The 20,261-nt window shown below is 42.9% G+C and overlaps 1 protein-coding gene across 5 annotated transcripts in view; it reads left to right on the top strand.

The window, feature by feature from the left end:
* Positions 1–20,261, top strand: part of afdna (afadin, adherens junction formation factor a) — a 598,271-nt gene that overhangs the window by 127,245 nt on the left and 450,765 nt on the right. For all 5 annotated transcript variants that reach the window (XM_068044631.1, XM_068044628.1, XM_068044630.1 and 2 more), the window contains exons 10-12: positions 2,669–2,928; positions 8,395–8,476; positions 15,191–15,306. In XM_068044631.1, coding sequence (XP_067900732.1) covers positions 2,669–2,928; positions 8,395–8,476; positions 15,191–15,306 — 458 coding nt within the window. The remainder of the gene's footprint in view (positions 1–2,668; positions 2,929–8,394; positions 8,477–15,190; positions 15,307–20,261) is intronic.

Raw genomic sequence — 20,261 nt, 5'->3', positions numbered from 1 at the left:
TACAGTCTCTCAGTTCCTGTACCCCTTTTAGAATTGTTCTTTTTATTATATTTCCCCCCCTCATTCTTCCTACCAAAATGTGCCACTTCACACTTCTGTACATTGAATTTCTTCTGCCACATGTTCACCCATTCCACCAGCCTCTGTCCTTTTGAAGTCTATCACTGTCATCCTTGCAGTTCCCAATATTTTCAAGTTTTGTCATCTGCAAATTTTGAAAGTGTGGCCTGCACACCCAAGTCTCAATCATGAATATACATCAAGAAAAGGAGTAGACCTATTACTGACCCCTGGAGAACCCCACTGTATATGTTCCTCCATTCTGAAAAATAACTGTTCATACTGTTGTTTCCTATCACTCAGCCAACTTCCTATCCATGCTGTCACTTGCCCTTTTATTCCATGGGCTTTAGTTTTTCTGTCAAGTCTTATTATATGGCATTTTATTAATGTTTGGAATCTACTGCCTAGTGAGACAATGGGGACATGATGTGAAAACATTTAAATATTTAAATATTCAAGGCAGTGGACGATTTGAGAGTATTTGGGGCCAGCCAGATAAAGTTCTGTAGTCATTTTGATCCTGTACATTTGTATGTTCCTGATTTTCTTCTTTGTGCTATAATAGGCATAATGCAGAAAATTCATACTTTTGAATTTACATTTTGTGGAGAATTTTTGTGATGGTAAAATTAACTCCTTCAGTGACCGGGAATACAATATTTTTCATTCTCCAGCATGCAGAATCTACACTAGGAATTCAGATCTGATATTACATGGAGTGCAGAGTAAAACACCCCTTATTCTAAAAATATGCTATGGCACACTGCTTCAAAGAGCACTGCCTACTACATGGTTCACTCGTTCACATGCTCTGCTTACCACTGGAAGACAAAAGGTTGCCATATAAAACATTTGTAAGCTGATTTGACACTGATCAATACTGCACCTTCCCCTTGTACCATTTAAAAGGCATATTTATTTTGGCTGTTCGTTTTTCCTGTTGGTTCAAATCAAACATTTCCTTTGAAATGAAGGAAACCAGGAAGTGCATACACGTGACAAATAAGCAACAGTAGTTGAGAAATGAGCAAGAACCTCAATAATGCCAGGAGTTGTTGTTGTAGAACAGGACACTGTAGAATGAATTGTGCTATGCTATATGGGTAAAGCATCCAATGCACTTTTCAAAAGAGATGACCAGCTTTGAAATATAGTATTGCAATTTTGGTTTGGTAATGACAGCAAAGCTTTTTATTTTACAAGTAAAAATATGTGCAATGTTATCCCATAAATGTCCTGTCCCAGTTGCTGATTTCTTGATCATGTTAGGGTCTGAAGTTCTGTTGATGGATGATAAATACCTGGTAGTTCAAGATAATAGGGTCAACAGGTGTTGGGTGTCACTTAGTTAATTGTATTCAAGTGTCTTTTTTTTTAAAAGAAGCCAGCCAGCACTGGCTGTGGGTGTTTGGAGAGCAGAAGTAAGCTCTGTGGTAAGCAAACAGGCTTGGAAGTTTCTTTGACAAATTGTGTTGGGTTACTTTTTGGAGAAGTGTTCCTCAGGCAGCCTTTGAATTTCTCAATAGTATAACATCTAGTGAGCGCTAATACTGCGTTCAAGCAAGAGAGTGAACTTGCGGTGCATCTCCTACTTTCAGCATGTGGTCTTGGCAGATTAGATGCTACATTAAGAGAATGCATGAAGGGGTCCAGAAAAGCTCTTTAAATCAGATTATAGTCATAAGCTAAATTTTTATTTTGCAAGCTTGGGTTTCCTTTCACACTGCTTTTGTTGAGTGTAGACTAGACAATCTGAAACCAGAATCTGAACAGTAGAAATGATTTGGTTTTGCACCACATATTGCAATACCTTATTGTTTGACCACAGTCAGCAAGCGTGACCCTGACCTTCTGGTTGCCTATCATTTTGATTTTCTGACCTGACCTCTGCCTCCTACACTTCCGTTGAAACTCAATGTAAGCTCGAGGAACAGCACCTCATATTCTGATTAGGCATTTTAGTTTTCCAGACTCAACGTTTAGTTCAACAATTTCAGATCATAACCACTGCACCCATTTTTTTTTTTGGATCACAACTGTTGATTCTGCTGTACCCATTTACACCTCTAGACCCATCTTTTGATCCATTTATTATCTTTCCTGCACTCCACCCTATCAGATCTTCCCTTTCTTCTTCCTACTGTCTCCCCAAGCCTTATCCCTACTGTTGTACTTAAAACCTGTTAACTCTGGTGAAAGATCAACCTGAAAGGTTAACTCTCTTTTTCTCTCTCCAGGATGCTGCCTGACTGCTGAGCATTTCCAACATTTTCTGTTTTTATTTCAGATTTTCAGCATTCATAGTATTTTGCTTTTGTAATTTACTGTTTGTAGCTGGATACTTTAGCCTTTTCTACAATATTGATGCATTTCTATTAATTATTTCCAAAACTTTGTGCATAATTTACACCATCTATGAATGAGAATATATTTCAGAACAGAAGGACTTCCGCTAGGAAAGTGTCAAAACGTAACTGAATTTAGCAATTTTTTTTAAAGAACAAGATACAAGTGGATTGTAAACCCAGCGCTTACATTTTTTTTGATACAGAAGTTTTAAATTGAATTTTCATGGTTAACTTAAAGGTTTTACTTGGTTTTGTAGCTTTTTGGTCCAGGAATTCAACCTCATCATTGTGATCTTACAAACATGGATGGTATAGTAACAGTTACCCCTCGCAGCTTTGATGCTGAAACGTATGTTGATGGCCAGCACATTACTGAGACCGTCATGTTGCAAAGTGGCATGAATATTCAGTTTGGGTCATCACACGTGTTCAAGTTTGTGGATCCTACTCAGAATCATATTGCCAAGAGACCCATGGATGCAGGACCAATGGTCAAGGGCCAGAGAATTAAATCTGGGTGAGTTATTTTTATGTTCAGAATGTGTGAACTGTGATTTGTGTAGACAGGTTTTAGTTAGGTATTTACTAAAATGGTCTTACTGATGTGTTAGAACTCCATGTCTAAATGCCATTAAGGAAAACACAGGATGCCAATAGAATGGCAAGGCTTGGAAGAAATATTGAACAGCTGTGACCTGGCATTCTCCTTGCACCATGCAAAAGACATGTTCTTTGAGTATTTTTCTCCATTATCACAACTATGTAATGTGGTCTTGCAAGTCACATATCAATTACAGGTAAGGCTCTCTCGGATCACTTCCGATCTCACTCTGTACCCATATTCCCTTCCAAGCCCAAATTGCTGCCTCATTCTGTATCTTGTCATTAGAAAAAACTATCGCCCTATTCAGTTACAACTCTTGCCCCTATTCACTTACAACTGTACTTTCAAAATCTCATCTTTTTAGCCTTTAGCCCTTTTTTTTGGGACAACATTTCTGCAAATATTGATTTGCTTATCCCCACCCTCACCTCCACTTTTGCTGCCCTAGTCCCCAGTAAAAATCAGTCTCTCTCCCCTTGCCATTCTCCCGATACGGCCCTCATCTCCGCTTTCACATCCAAGGGATGTAGATGGCGGACAACTGGTTTAGCCATCCAATGCCAGATCTGGCTGGACCATTTAAAACACAATTGGGTCCTGCTCCTGTCTGCTTAAACTGCTCACTATTCCAGGATCACCCTGGAATGCATAGATAATGCCCAGCTTTTTTCTATTGAAAACTGTCATCTTAAAATCCTCTCCCCTGTCCCTCCACCCTCACATCCAACAATGTACAACGAGCTCATGGACAACTTTGTCACTGAGATTGAGACCATCCGATCAGCTGTCTCTGCTGTGACCTTTCCTTCCACTAGCCCACTTGGCCAAACTTTCTATAATGCTCCCTAGCCTAGCCTTGAACTTGGATCATTCTCTAGTTGCTCTTCTAGCTCCCCTCTTGCCCTCTCTGGCCTAATATTGTCCATGAGACCTACCTTCTGTTCCCTCTAAACTACTGATCAACTTTCTGTCCTGGTCCCCATGTTAGCTGATATTGTAAACTGTGTGCTGTCTTCAGGTGTTGTCCCTCTTTCCTTTTAAATCTGCCATCATAACACCCTCCTCAAAAAAAATAACCCTTGACTCCTGTGCCCTTGCAAACTATCGTCCTATCTCCAACCTTCCTTTCGTCTCCAAAGTCCTTGACTCTGTTGTCGCCGCCCAATTCTGTTCCCATTTTTCCCGAATTCAGTATTCAATTCCGTCCAATCTGTTTTCTGTCCTGCCACAGGACTGAAACAGCTCTTATCAAAGTCACAAATTACATTCTGTGAGTGTGATAAAGGTAAACCTTTCCTCCTGATCCTTCTCTACCTCTGCAGCCTTTGGCATGGTTGACCACACTATCCTCCTCCAGTGCGCCTCCACTGTCATCCAGCTGATTGGGACTACTGGTTCCATTCTTACCTGTCTAATCGTGGCCAGAGAATCATCTGCGATGGCTTCCTGCTGCTGCATTGTTACCTCTGGTGTCCCCCAAGGACCTATCCTTGACCCCCCTCCTATTTCTCATCTACATGCTGCCCCTCGGCGACATCATCTGAAAGCACGGCATTTGTCGTCTGCATGCAAGTGAAAACTCTCAACTCTACCTCACCACCACTTCTTTCAACTCCTCCACTGATTTATCAGACTACTTATCCAACATTCAGTACTGGATGAGCAGAAATTTCCTCTGATTTAAATATTGGGAAGACTGAAGCCATTTTTTCCATCCCTGCTCCAAACTCCATTCCTGAGCTACTGATTCCATCTCTCTCCCTGGCAAGTTTGAGAATACGTCAGTCTGCTTGCAACCTTGATGTCACATTTAACCCAGAGATGAACTTCTGACCTTATATTCGTGTCATCACCAAGATTGCCTATTTCCACTTCTGTAACACTGTCTGACTTTGCCCAGTTTCAGCCTATCTGCTGCTGAAACCCTCATTCATGCCTTCATTACCCTCTAGGCTTGACTATTCCAAAACGCACTCTTGGCTGGTATCCCATATTCTACCCCCTGTAAACTTGACATCCAAAACTCTGCCCATCTGTTAACTCACAACAGTCCCATTCCCCTAGCACCCCTGTGCTGGCTGACCAACATTGGCTCCAGATCAAGCAGCATCTTGATTTTCAAATTCTCATCCTTGTTTTCAAATCCCTCCATGGCCTCTGTTCCTTATCTCTGTAATCCTCTGCAGCCCCACAACCCTCTCAGATATCTGCGCTATTCTATTTCTGTCCTCTTGTACACTCCCTATTTTAATTGCTGCACGCTGCCATGCCTTCAGTTGTCCAGGCCCCAAACTCTGGAATATCCTCCCTGCACCTCTGTCTCTCCGTCTTGTTTTCCTCCATTAAGATGATTCTTAAAACCTACCCCTCTGGTCATCTGACCTGCTATCTCCTTAAGTGGCTCAGTGTCCTACTTTGTTTTCTAATGCTCTTGTGAAGTGCCTTGAAACATTATATCGTGCCTTTAACAAGTTATTTACCAAGGTAGTTTGCTGCCTTTATTTGTTTCTCTCAATTTTCAAGTTTTTAAGTGCAAACAGTACTCAAAATGCTAGCCAACCATCTAAATCCTCGATTGAAATTTGAGTTAAATTATGTATCTCTGAAGCATGGTATGAGTACCTGAAAAGGCTGCCTGGCCTGACTTGAGTATATTAACTGTTGAGGGAAGTTGGTCTATTTAACCTAAAGGGAGGTCGATTCATTTCATGTTTTGGTGCAGTTCCAGTGGCAAACTGGGCCTTCCTCAAAAAGATTTTGCACTTTCTGATCTAGAACCTGAAGCAACTTTGAAGAAATATCCTTTAAGACCAACCCAGTGAAGTATCCTTTCAATAGAAAGTTGTCATGGCAGCACCCTCTCCAAAACGAGTGTTGACATTCAACGGATATGAAAGTGTCCAGAAGTGTCTTTGAATAAAATCATAAAGCAGTTGCAGCTGGTAGTTTTTTTTCTAGCATGGAATGCACACCCTTACATAAAATAATGGAAAGAAAGAAAAGGAAGAGTTGGATTTATGTAATACCTTTCCCAACCTCAACATTGCAAAGCATTTTATAGCCTATTAAGTCCTTTTGAAGCACTGTGCCAATTTGGACACTGCGAGCTCCCACAAACTGCATTGCGATAATGACCAGATAATTTATTTGTGTAGTGATGATTGAGGGGTAATCATTGGCCAGGACACTAAGGATACCTCTCCTGTTTTTTAAAATAGTACCATGGGATATTTTGCCTTTTGACTACTGGCATTGCTTAAATCATGCATGAGCAAGCTCATCTTGTATTGGACGCCACAGACAAAATTTATTCGGGATTTTTTGCAGTGTATTTGCACCCTTGGGACAGTCAACAAACTATATCTTCCCATTATAACTGGATTGCTGCTTTGTGTTCTGTAGTGTTATGCATGGATCTCAAATCTAAACCATTAAAATGCACTATAATATGTTATTTGGAGACTAGATGGAGGTTATTGCCAGTAGCTAAAAACAGCACAAATACCTAAAAACTTGTATATTATATAGAATTTACAGCTTTAAAAAAGGCCATTTGAGCCGACTAGTCAATGCTGCCATTTGTGCTTCAGATGAGCCACTTCCCACCCTCCTTCATCTAACCTTATCTGCATATCCTATTCTTTTCTCCCTAATGTTAATCTGGCTTCCCCTTAAAAGCATCTATGCTCCTCGCTTCAACTGCTCCTCGTAGCAAATTCACCAGTCTTACCACTCTTTGGGTAAAGAAGTTCCTAAATTCTCTATTGGATTTTTAGTGACTATCTTATATTTGTGGCCCTGAGAAAAACCTATAAAACTTTCCTCCATGCTTGATACAAAGTAATATACAGTCACTGATGTACCAAAGTAAGGATTAGCCAGGAATTTTAGTTCTGGACATTGCTTGACTGTCAATCGTTCTCTCTTCCCACTCTCATTTCTGCCCAGCTCCAGCATGCAGCAACTTGCAAAACTTAGACAAAATATCAGTGCCTCACTGGGTGAGCTGCTAAACTCAACTATGCTGCTCTGTGAAGTTGCTAAGTGGAAGCCAGGCAATTTTCCATTGGAGGCATGGGGTAATCATATGACTAAACTCTACCTTTGTGCATTTCTGCTGTACAGTAACATTTCCTGTGACCTATAAATTGGTATTAAAGCTTGCCTCTCAGATTGAAATAGTGTGATTGAGTGAGACGCAAATGAATTTCAGGGAGGGGAAAGAAAATTCTTTTTTTCTAATGACTCCTTCCTTGTTTTGCCCCTGTTTTATTAGGATTGTGGAAGACAAAGGATAGGAGAATCTTTTTAGTACAGTTTAATTCTCAAAACAGCTAGAGAAAAGTGAAAATGTGAAAGGAAATAAATGGATGCAGTTATTGGACTGTACTCCACCTTTTTGATTTTCTTGCAATTTTAATGGTAGTGAGCTATAGAATGTAATAAAAGACGTCTTTAACAACTCCATAAGCAATAGGAAACATTTGGTTAAAGCCTATTTAATTCTGGAGTTTATTCTTGGTTGTCCAACCTTTTTGCATCGGGAGTCCACATTTCAATTTTTGTCTTGCATAGGGGGCTGGTGAGACTATTTCAGAAAGATAAAGGCATTAAAGATTTATCTTGCTATTTAAGCAAAGCACCAGCAAATGTGCATTTTTGTGAAGTTTTAAATGAGAAGATTAATATATTGACTTGCGTCCTCATCACTATGTTGAACACTGATTTAGTGAGCTACCTGGCATTCTTTGCTTGCACAAGTAGTCAGTGCTTGCCCGAACACTACTTGTAAGGATGCAGAGTATTCCAGATAGATGTCCATCTGTCTGGAGTGATATTGATAGATGCCCTGCCCCCCTGTACCCCTCCTGCCCCATGGTCCCCAGGCACATTCCCTGTCCTGTCATTCTTCTCTTCCCCACCGTCCCGTCCCCCCAGCTCTCTGACAGGTGCTGGGAGCGGGAACAGTGGTTTCCAACTTTGGATATATTTGGGGTTTCCGGCAGGCTTTTTAAAAAAAAAAATGAGAACCCACCAGAAAACCCCAAATCTGTCCAAAGTTCAGAAACTGCTGTTCCCGATGTCAGCACCTGTCAGCTGTGGAACTGATTAGCAATTTTCTTTTTTTAAAAACCAGCCTCAAAGGTGAAGCTAATGGAAAATTTCTCATTTCTGAAATATATCCACGGACCAGATGGAAACCTTTGGCAGGCCAGATCCTGGCCTGCAGGCCGTATGTTGGACCATCCTGTTCTTAATCTTGCAGCTGTGATATGTCTGGAATAAGTTTCAATGTAGTGCCTTTGGGAAATGTTAAAATGGAGAATTAAATTTGAAGGACATTTATTAAAACAAAATCTCAATTATTGTGATTTACAGGCAAGGGTCCCGAAGTGTCCAAGAAACTACATTTGATCTTGATGGCGACATTCACAGTGGTATATCATTGACTACAAGCAAGGTAAAATTTAGCTTTTTATTTTTGGGATGTTGTAGATAATTGGGTGCAATTGAAATATACTGTTGTCATGAAAGTGAATAATGAAGATGCTCGAGTTGAACATCAAAATGTTCTGGCAGTGATGACTTCTCTATATAATCTAAGCTGGGCTCCAAGCTAGCTTTAACCTCTAGATTGCAGTGATAGAGTTTTATCTGAATTTTTTTTGGATTGGGCAGACTGAATTGATTATGTTCATGTTCCATTTTTGTGCTGTTTTAATCTATGTGCTGGTTTCTCCTTTCTTAAACTTTTTTTCCTTCATCCCTTGACAGGCATTGAGAGTTGGCAAACATTCAATGCTCTTGGCGCACTAGGGGAAGGTTAGAAGTAAAGCTGCAACTGCAGCAGTTGGCTGAACTAAGTACAATCAAATAATGGCAATGGGAAGATGCAGATTTCCTTGGAAGATGGGGAATGTTTTCTTTCTAAATAAGTGACTCTGCATGCACATTTGTTCAGGGAAGTTATGCTGACTTAAAATTCAAAGTGGGAAACTTCTCAGAAAAAGTTGCCGTAAGCTGTTTTTATCTGCAATTGTTTTCAGAGTGAAGAATAATTTTAGATCTGTTAAAATATGAACTCCATTGCGCACAACCTCTTAAGTGGGAGATTAAAGTTGATGTTAGACGCACAAATTGAGCATTCAATTCTGTCATGACAAAAAAGGTGACATTTCAGAGGCTTAAAAGGATACTTGGGAAACCTTTTTAGTCTGATACCTCTGTCTAATGAAACTCCTTTTTTAAACCTTTTTTTTGGGGGGATTCTTATACCAGAAACTAATGGATGTAAATTCAATTCATAATTTCAACGATTTGACACTCATTTGGTTAGTTTCACTGAGCAGGGTTAGAAGGATAAATGTTGAAAATGGAGAAGCCACACTTCATGTAGAGAGATTTTGTTCGTAGTGATCACAGTCAGATTTTTTGAATATAATTTGTCCTTGATTTTCAGCTGGATCTATATGCCCCTCCTAATTCTGAAAGCAACAATTGTTTCTAGGCTGTTGGCATACAGAGTTCAGAATGAGTATCGAATATGGGTCTCCAATATTTTCCTCTGCTGCTTGCAAAAGGGGAAAAAGTTGCTCTGATTGGATAAATCAAGGTGTTCTGCAAATAAGACTGGTATCCGAATGGTCCACTTAGTCATTTAATCATTTATGCAGCATCATGTTTCATTGACTTTTGTTTCTCCCTCCATTACCAAGCTAATGTGGGGAGTGGGACTGACTGGATTGCTCTGCAGAGAGCCGGCATGGACTCAATGGGACAAATGGCTTTCTAATGTGAATGATATGCTATCCGCTTGCAACTATAGTTTTTTTAAACTTGGTTGGTAGCCTAAGGTATAGCATTTCACTTATTTTCCAGGATCTCGGGTATAGTTTATCTTGCATCCAAGCAAAGAAATTCTATACTTGGATGGTGGGTAACCTTGGGTGTAAAGCTTCAACCAGCAAAGTCTAAAAGCCATTTTTTGCATGAAAGTTAAGGTGGTGATCTCATGCTAGGTAGGCATAAGATCTGATCATCTTGTGTCACATTCTAAAACCTTTACACCCAATACCTTTGGAAGATTGTTGCTGCACTGGAGCAGTGAATAAAATAGCACTTTGGATGCAATGAATGCTTCTCTTTGGTCTTAAAATTTCAGATTCCAGAAGGACATTTTTTGCACTCTAAAGTAAAGACTGTTTGGAGGGTAATTAGGAAGGCAGCATACCTACCCTGCTTCCATAACTAAGTGGCGATTTTTATGAGGACACCCTGTTCTAAGCTATCATTCCCTATAGGCACAATACCCAGTAGTGTTTGAAGTTCAGGAGATTTAGCTTGCTGTCCTGTTTAGGGAGTTGAGGCTGCTGCAGTAGCATCCTTGGTCACTTTCCTGTCTAGAAGAACATGGAGATGTGTTCTGCTTTTGTGACCTTTACTTCTGTGCCCACTTCTTTGGCCAGGAATCTTCTCTTCTCCCCCCCCCCCCCCCCCCCCTCCTGCGCAATGGGGCCCTTTTACACGATGCACCCGAGCTAGCATACATACGCAATGCACACATGCAAATAGAGACAGAAAAGAGCAGAATAAAAATAAAGTGGAAAGGTTTGAGGCAATATCTGAAGAGCTGTTATGGTTCTTCAAGCTCAATGTAGAGTCCATGATTGCAGGTAGATCTTGCTTTTCGTTGGAGTCAAGTATTCTTCTTAAACCTTGTTCGCTTTTTAAATTTTTTTTATTTAGAGATACAGCACTGAAACAGGCCCTTCAGCCCACCGAGTCTGTGCCGACCAACAACCACTCATTTATGCTAACCCGACGGTAACCCCATATTCCCTACCTACACTAGGGGCAATTTACAACAGCCAATTTACCTATCACCTGCAAGTCTTTGACGGTGGGAGGAAACCGGAGCACCCGGCGAAAACCCACGCTGTCACAAGCAGAACTTGCAAACTCCGCACAGGCAGTACCCAGAATCGAACCCGGGTCCCTGGAGCTGTGAGGCTGCAGTGCTAACCACTGCGCCACTGTGCAACCCAAGCTGCGCTGTAAGAAACTTTTCTCCCTTGGGGATCATATGTCTTCAGAGGCTTGTGAGAAAGAGATGGGAGCAGACATGAGAGATTTTTTTCAGTCCAGGAGCAAACCGACTTTCTGCCCAATTTGTACAAAGTCAAAAACTCCGGTTGTCCAGGTTAGTTATGTGACTAGCTGGTTTGACCATGTCCATTTGTGTCTTTGGCCATCTTAGCAGTCAACCTGGAATGCGAGCTCCCACCTCTTCAATGTCTGGTGATCAAAAGCCCATTGTGGGTGGAATGTGTCAGGAATGGCTGCTTTGACCTTCCAAACACACTCTGTTAATATGCAAATGTCTTTTCCAACCATAGCTGATCTGTTTAACAAGTCCTTTCTTCACTCAATAGTTTAAAATCAATGTGCCTCATTCTTGGCCTAGCATGAGAGTATGTACAAATTTAGTTACTTTCTCAAAAAATTCAATTCGCTTCATTCGGCATGAACTACCCATTACAAATTTATATTGGTGCTTTCTGATCAAATTTACATAAGTGCTCAGTCACTCAATCAGTTATAGGTTTCAATAACTTCCCCACAACAGATATTAGGCTAACAGGTCTGTAATTTCCTGGTTTCTCTCTCTCACCTATCTTACATTGCAAATGTAATTCCATAATTTTCCAATCTAAAGGGACAATTCCTGAATCAGGGAGCTTTGGATGATTACGGCTGAAGTATCTGCAATTTCCTCACCTAGTTCTTGGAAAACCTCGGGTGGAAACCATCGGGTCCTGGGGATTTGTCAGCCTTCAGTGCCATTATTACGAATATACTAATTTTCTAATAGAATATGGACATTTAATATAAACTAGGCTCACATTCCTTGGAATATAGACAGTTGAAGTAATTTGATTGCTACTCACTACTGGGATATAGTATCACAAGTAGAACTGGAACTTTTAATAGGATAGTGATGGTCTTTGTATGTCCAAATATAATGCATTCAGTCAGTACTGCACTTATGTGCCAATTTAAATTAGTACTCTGGGGCTTGAACCCACCACCTCCTGACTCCTTCTGCCCCTGAGTCAAGGAAGAAACCTTAAGAGTCCCATAAAGCTAATCCCTAGCATCAGAGGACAGAGTTAAGCAGCGCCATTGGAGAAATTTGGGCTCTTGAGTTTTGATTGGAAATTACCTGTATGGAAGTGTGCAATATGAATTATATGGGAAATGTAGATTCAGAAAATGTCTTCAAATGAAATTTATGAATAGGATCGGGGGAATATGGGTTAAAAGGGTTCAGGGAAGTTTTTAAGAAATTCTTATTGATGCAGTGACATGCATGGAATGGGCATCTAGATACTGAAAGGGGAAGCACGCAAATCATTGAAGAAACAATTGGATCCTCTGATTTTTGGGAGGGGTGAGTGGGAGGGTTGCTGAAAACCAAGGTATTTTTGGAATGTGCAATTAAGGTGACCTTCGTCATCAGAGTTAATTTCTAATCTTGGGAAGTAGTTGGCTTTGATTTATTTTTGCTTCTGAGCTGAATTCAGCTTTCGACACATTATCTCTTAGCCATTTTTGGCATCAACCGGAAAGCCTCCAAGGCATCAATACAGAGATCTTGAGACACTTATTCTTTGTGGATTGCAACTGTAGTTGCCTTGCTTGTGTCTTTGGCAAAAATATTCTTCATTTCCTCGCAGGGTTTGGTTGTGTGGAATACTGTCCATTAATGGTGTCTTGGGTTACATCTTCAAAAAAAAAATTGATTTGTGGGTGTTAAAGAAAAGCTAATCAAATTGTGTGTGGGAAACGCTGAGCTGTTGTGTTCTTGGAAGTGTACCAAGTATTAATGTGGGATATAAAGTTTGATATTCTGAATTCTTATTTTACATGGGAGAAAGACGGGGATAATTTTGTAGAATTGTTCCTTGGATCGGTTTTGTGAAGCTACATTGGGAACGATCTCAGAAAGAAATGGTGCTGCTTTTAATCCTTTTTATTCCCAAAGTGACTGCTGATCACGCATATAGTGCCCTGACGTCATCAGGGCGCTCCCAACAACGCACTTGCGCAGAACAGTCTCTTGCTGTCAGTAAGGTGCTGTGCATGTGCAGTCTATGTTCTTGCCAGGACTAACTTGCACATGCGTGCAAAAACGTCATCGTGTACTAGAATGTCGTGCTGCTTCTCTGGCCCGGCGCTGCCTCCCAGGCCCGTCTGCTCACTGCCTGCACCTGGCATGCTGCTGCCTTCCCTCAGCCACATGCTCACAGCTACAAACCCCCGCACCCCTATTGTCCATTCGCTCCCCCTGACTGCTTCATCCCCATCAGCTGCTCGCATCGCACACTGCTTCAAACCCCACCACCATTGTCCATTCGCTCCCCCTGACTGCTTCATCCCCATCAGCTGCTCGCATCGCACACTGCTTCAAACCCCACCACCATTGTCCACTCACTCCCCCCTCACTGCTTCATCCCCAGCAGCTGCTCACTTCACTCAGTGCTTCAGATCCCACCCCGTTGCCAACTTGTTCCTGCTCTCCGCTTTCCGGCTCCGTCCTACTCCCCTCCTCACTGCTTGGCCTCGGCTAGCTACTGGGTGGGGGGGGGTGGGGGCGCTGGTTGGGTGGTAGGAGGAGGAGAGAAGAGGCGGGACCTGGGGGGGGTGCATGAGTGGCCAACAAGCGAGATGCGGGACTTGAAGCGGGAGCATGTGGCTGAGGGAAGGCAGCGGCGAGCTGACGGGCACAGAAGGCTGCGCTGGGGAAGAGAAGTGGGATATTGTTGGGGGTGGAGCGCGATCGCAGCACTTGAATTTAATTTTTTGTGATAAATTGAGCAGCGCCATTTTTAATCCTGGCAGCTGCCTAAAATGTCAGTCAGTGACAGTTGAGTGCATGAGGCTGCATTTGCGCATGTGCAAGTACTGTGCCACCTAGTGGTTGCAGTGTTAGTGCAAATAGCCTTTTGTTCCATGTTCATATGAAGTGGCTGTTCCAGCAATCAGTAATGGCAATTGTACTTGTATCTAGAAAAGTCTCATTGTAAATGCTTCACATCATATAGAAGTGGCTTGTTCACTGATGTCAAAAGCAAAATTTGCACCTTTTGTTCCAAGTCTCATTACTACGGTCTCCAGTCTCTGAGCTCAGAGTTCAGACTGAGACCTTGGGTACTAAGTAGGGGGATGATCATCTAACCAAGATGGCAGTGTAATAGTGAAAATTTCTAAAATGACTATTCCTGGGAGACTTCCCTTGCTTGGTGACAATAATGGGTTCGGATTTTGTAGACAGTGGAAAAGGAACTATGCTCACTGATCACTTCGCTGATGGCTGCCCACAGAGTTTTGTGGGCTTTTAGGCCGAGATTTCCTCTGATTTGGTGTCTGATCCAGTGAGGTACCCTCTATTGGGGATCTGTAGCATGTGAGTGGGGCAAGAAACAGCAAAGCTCTTCAATCAATCAGATTAAAGAATCCTCACTGAGTATAAACCAGGAATTGTAAATAAGGTTGAAATCATATACAGAAAGTAAAATAAATATTGGAAAAAGATGAAATTGAGCGAGATAAGAGACAGAAAAAATAACTTAAATTTTTACTTTTATTAGATCTCCAACACTAAATTCTGAAGGAATGAGATGCCACGTTTGTATAATTAAATGTTGGAGGCCAGAGAGGAGTTTGGCAGTAATTAAAACTTATTCTGTTAAATATTCACTTACTTCTGAATGCACCAGCTCTAATTTTTTTTTCTGGCATGTTTATGGATAAGTAGCCAGGAAGTAGTGCAATTTCACACCCTTGAATTGCTTTCAATGCTGAGCATTTCAATTAGATACTGTTAGAGTGGAGCACGTGGAGGAGCAGAGTAACTCGGATGGCAACTTCAAGATTTCTGTGTTTCGCTGCATATGTGTGCAATCTGGAACTTGTCATCCAATTTTACTCCGTAATAACGATGTCCATTTACTCCATAATAACAGTGAGCACTATTAGCTTCATGGTTATTCTGTACAAAATCTGGGCCATCCTGTTTGTATGTTGCAATTCTTTCATAGGTTTAAGAATGCCGCATATAGAGTAGTGAAACTTTAACTCCAAATCCTGACACTAAATGTCGTCTTTTCCTTAGAGTTCAGACAGATTGGATAGTGAGCACACTGCTTCAAGTTCCAGTTCAAGTGAACGTAATGTGGTGAAGCCAATTATCAGAGTGGAACAACAAGACCACTACAAACAAGAGATCAGGCAAGGCACAACCTTTACAGTTATTAGAATGTATGTTTATTAGCTGTATTTCAAGATGCATTTTAAGATCTTGCAGATTTTTCAGTGGGAAAATTCAGCCTCACATAGTTATGGAAACATTGTTTATACTTATGTAAATTGAATCTGCTCATCACTCCACTTGGTTTGGAACAATTTGAAAATCCACCAAATAGCTAAAACTAATCTATTAAAATAAATCTGGCACTGATGAAAGTTATTTTTTGATTATACTGAGGTTAGCTGTTTAGTTTGGTTGAGATCTGCTTTCTGACATAGAACATGTAATCAATTGGATACTGTTTATGACAAGCTTGAGTGAAAATGCATTGGGCAGGGGGGATTAGTCTAGTCTCAATGTAAAGGCATTGTTGTAGAATCTTCTCCGCTATCGGTTGGCTATAGTCATAGTCGTACAGCTTAGAAACAGGCTCTTCGGCCCACCGTGTCCATGCCGGCCATAATGCCTATCTATACTAATCCCACCTGCCTGCATTAATTCCATATCCCTCTATGCCTTGCTCATTCAAGTACCTGTCCAGATGTCTCTTAAATGTTGCTACTGTTCCTGCCTCCACCACCTCCTCAGGCAGCTTATTCCAGATACCCACTATTCTTTGTGTGAAAGATTTACCCCTTTGATCCCCTTTAAACCTCCTCCCTCTCACCTTAAATCTATGCCCTCTAGTTTTAGTCACCCCTACCATGGGAAACAGACTCTGGCTAGCTACCCTATCTATGCCTCTCATAATTTTATATACCTCTATCATGTCTCCTCTCAGCCTCCTTCGCTCCAGGGAAAACAGACCCAGCCTATTGCATCTCTCTTTATAACTCAAGCCCTCCAAACCAGGCAACATCCTTGTGAATCTTTTCTGCGCCCTCTCTAGCTTAATCACATCTCTCCTGTAGTGCGGCGACCAGAACTGCGCGCACTACTCCAAATGTGGCCTAACCAACATTATGTACAACTGTATCATGATGTCCCAACTCTTGTACTCAATGCCTCGGCCGATGAAGGCAAGCATGCCATACGCCTTCTTCACCACCCTGTCTACCTGTGTTGCCACTTTCAGGGAACTCTGTACTGGCACCCCAAGGTCTCTCTGCTCAACAACACTCCCCAGGGCCCTGCCATTCACTGTGTATGTCCTGCCCTGGTTTAACTTCCCAAAATGCATCACTTCACACTTGTCTGTTAAATTCCATTTGCCACTCCCTTGCCCACTTTTCCAGTTGATCTATATCGTGTTGTAACCTTAGATAACTACCTTCGCTGTCCACTATATCACCAATTTTGGTGTCATCTGCAAACTTACTAATCATGCCCCTTACATTCGCATCCAAGTCATTAATATATATGACAGAGGGCCCAGCACCGATCCCTGTGGCACACCACTGGCCTCCAACCTGAAAAACAACCCTCCACTACCACCCTCTGCCTCCTATCACCAAGCCAATTTTATTTATTTATTTAGAGATACAGCACTGAAACAGGCCCTTCGGCCCACCAAATCTGTGCTGACCATCAACCACCCACTTATACTAATCCTACATTAATCCCATATTCCCTACCACATCCCCAACATTCTCCTACCACCTACCTACACTAGGGGCAATTTACAATGGCCAATTTACCTAGCAACTTGCAAGTCTTTGGCTATGGGAGGAAACCGGAGCACCCGGCAGAAACCCACGCGGTCACAGGGAGAACTTGCGAACTCCGCACAGGCAGTACCCAGAATTGAACCCGGGTCGCTGGAGCTGTGATGCTGCGGTGCTAACCACTGCGCCACTGTGCCGCCCAATTTGTATCCAATTTGCTAGCTCACCCTGGATCCCATGTGTTTGAACCTTCTGGACCAGCCTACCATGCGGGACCTTGTCAAAGGCCTTGCTAAAGTCCATGTAGACAACGTCCATCGCCGTGCCCTCTTCAATCCTCTTGGTCACCTCCAAAAACTGAGTCAAATTCGTGAGACATGATTTCCCACGCACAAAGCTAAGCTGACTATCCCTAGATAGACCATGCCTTTCCAGATGCATATAAATCCTGTCTCTCAGAATCCCTTCTAATAACTTTCCCGCCACTGATGTAAGGCTCACTGGCCTGTTGTTCCCTGGCTTATCCCTGCTGCCCTTCGTAAATAAAGGCACACATTAACTATCCTCCAGTCTTCCGGTACCTCACCCGTGGCTAACGATGATGCAAAGATCTCTGCCAGGGCCCCAGCAATCTCCTCCCTTGCTTCCCAGAGCATCCTAGGATACACCTGGTCAGGCCCTGGGGATTTATCCACCTTAATGCGCTTCAAGACCTCCAACACCACCTCCTTTGTAATGTTGATATGCTCCAGGATATCGGTGTTCCCTCCCTTGAACTCGCTAGCTTCCATGACCACCTCCGCAGTAAATGCGGACGAGAAATATTCATTTAAGACGTCCATTTCCCGTGGCTCCGCACACAGATTGCCACACTGATCCTTAAGGGGACCTACTCTCTCCCTAGCTACCCTTTTGCTTTTAATATACTTATAGAATCTTTTAGGATTCTCCTTTATCTTATCTGCCAGGGAAATCTCATGGCCCCTTTTTGCCCACCTAATTTCCTCAAGTGCAGTCCTACATCCCCTATACTCCTCGAGGGACTCGCTCGGTCCCAGCTGCCTATATCTGATATATGCTGCCTCCTTTGTCCTGACTAGACCCTCAATATCTCTCATCAACCAACGTTCCCTAAACTTGCCAGCCTTGCCCTTCCATCTAACAGGAACATGCCAGCCCTGAACTCTTCCTATCTCACTTTTAAAAGCCTCCCACTTGCCAGACATCCCTTTACCTGTAAACAGCCTCTCCCGTTCAACTTTTGAGAGTTCCTGTCTGATGCCATCGAAATTAGCCTTCCCACAATTTAGGACTTCAACCTGAGGACCAGTCCTATCCTTTTCCATAACTATCTTGAAGTTATAGACTTTAAGAGGGCATATTCTACATGGTGGAATAGATAAGACACGTGGCAGATTAAATGTACAGTGATACATTTTTGGTAGGAAGGAAGAGGAAAGGCAATGTAACGGGCACAATTCTAAAGAGATGCTGTTCCTCGAGCCTGTTCATTGGAATATTGCAGCAGTCCCAGGGGGAGTGTTGAAATGGCAAGCAACCAGAAGCTTGGGGTCCTGCTTTCGGACTAAGCGGACATGTTCCACAAAGTGGTCACCCAGTCTGCGTTTGGTCTCCCCAGTGTAGAGGAGACCACATTGTGAGCAGCGAATACAGTACACTACCTTGAAAGAAGTACAAGTAAATCACTGCTTCACCTGAAAGGAGTGTTTGGGGCCTGGGATAGTGAGGAGATAGGAGGTAAATGGACCAGTATTACACCACCTGCAATTGCAGGGGAAGATGGTGGGGGTAATGGAGAAGTGGACCAGGGTGTCGCGGAGGGAACGATCCCTTCGGAATGCTGACTGGAAGGGAGGGGAAGATGCGCTTGGTACTGGCATCACGCTGGAGGTAGCGGAAATGGTGGAGGATGATCCTTTGGGTATGGAAGAGTCACAGTTATAGGTGGGAAGAGACTGGACCAGTGGTGAAAAGATAGTCAAGATAGGAAGAAATGAGTTCAGTGGGTCAGGGGCAGGCTGACACAGTGGGTCTGCTGGAACTGTCCTGTTTGTGGATTTTGGGAATGAGGTAGAAGCGGGCTGTATGGGGTTGTGGGACTATGAGGTTGGAAGGACCCCTGGTCAAAGAAGTGAGCCCAGAGGCGACTGCGACGGAAGAAGAGCTCAACGTCAAGTCGAATGCGAAATTCATTGAGGTGGGGGGGCGTAAGGCGATAAATCTGAGACCTTTGCTGAGTACAGAACGTTCAATGTCGGAGAGGGGGAGGTCAGAGGGTATAGTGAATACACGGCAAGGGGTCAGAGGGAAGTGAAGGGGAAGAAGGATCTGGAGGGACATTAGTCCCCATCAGCTGCTGGAGCTGCAAGTCCTCTGAGCAATTTAGGTGTTCGTTAGCAACTTGAAGGTTGCGGTGTTTCCATGCATCTGCTGTCCTTGTCCTTCTAGTTGGTAGAGGTCGCGTGTTTGGAAGGTGCGGTCTAAGGAACCTTGGTGAGTTGCTACAGTGCATCTTGTACATGGTGTACACTGCTACCACTGTGGGTCGGTGGTGAAGGGAGTGAATGTTTAAGGTGGTGGATAGGGTGCCAATCAAGCAGGCTGATTTGTCCTGGATGGTGACTAGCTTCTTGAGTGTTGTTGGAGCTTCACCCATCCAGGCAAGTGGAGAGTATTCCATCAAACTCCTGACTTGTGCCTTGTAGATGGTGGAAAGGCATTGGGGAGTCGGGAGGTGAGTTGCTTGCTGTAGAATTCCCAGTCTCTAACCTGCTCTTGTAGCCACAGTATTTATATGTCTACTCCAGTTCAGTTTCTGGTCAGTGGTAACCCCCAGGATGATAGTGGGGGATGCATTGATTGTAATCCCTGGAGCATATCCAGGAGAGATGGTTAGATTCTCGTTTGAGATAGTCATTGTCCAGCACTTGTGTGGCGCGAATGTTACTTGCCACTTATCAGCCCAAGCCTGGGTGTTATCCAGGTCTTGCCACATCTGGACACTGGCTGCTTTAGTATCCGAAGAGTCGCGAATCGTACTGAACATTGTGCAATCGTCAGCGAACATCCCCACTTCTGGCCTAATGATGGAGCGAAGGTCATTATGAAGCAGCTGAAGATGGTTGGGCCTAGGACACTACCTTGATGAATTCTTGCAGTGATGTCCTGGGACTGAGATGACTGTCCTCCAACAACCACAACTTTCTTCCTTTGTGCTAGGTATGACTCCAACCAGTGGAGAGTTTATCTCCTGATTTCCATTGAATGCAGTGTTACTAGGGCTCCTTGATGTCATACTCTGTCAAATGCTG

Source organism: Heterodontus francisci, chromosome 13, assembly GCF_036365525.1.
Source record: "Heterodontus francisci isolate sHetFra1 chromosome 13, sHetFra1.hap1, whole genome shotgun sequence".
Classification (NCBI taxonomy): Eukaryota; Metazoa; Chordata; class Chondrichthyes; order Heterodontiformes; family Heterodontidae; genus Heterodontus; species Heterodontus francisci.
The sequence above is the reverse complement of the archived record's forward strand: the minus strand, read 5'-3'. Positions and strand labels throughout refer to the sequence as shown.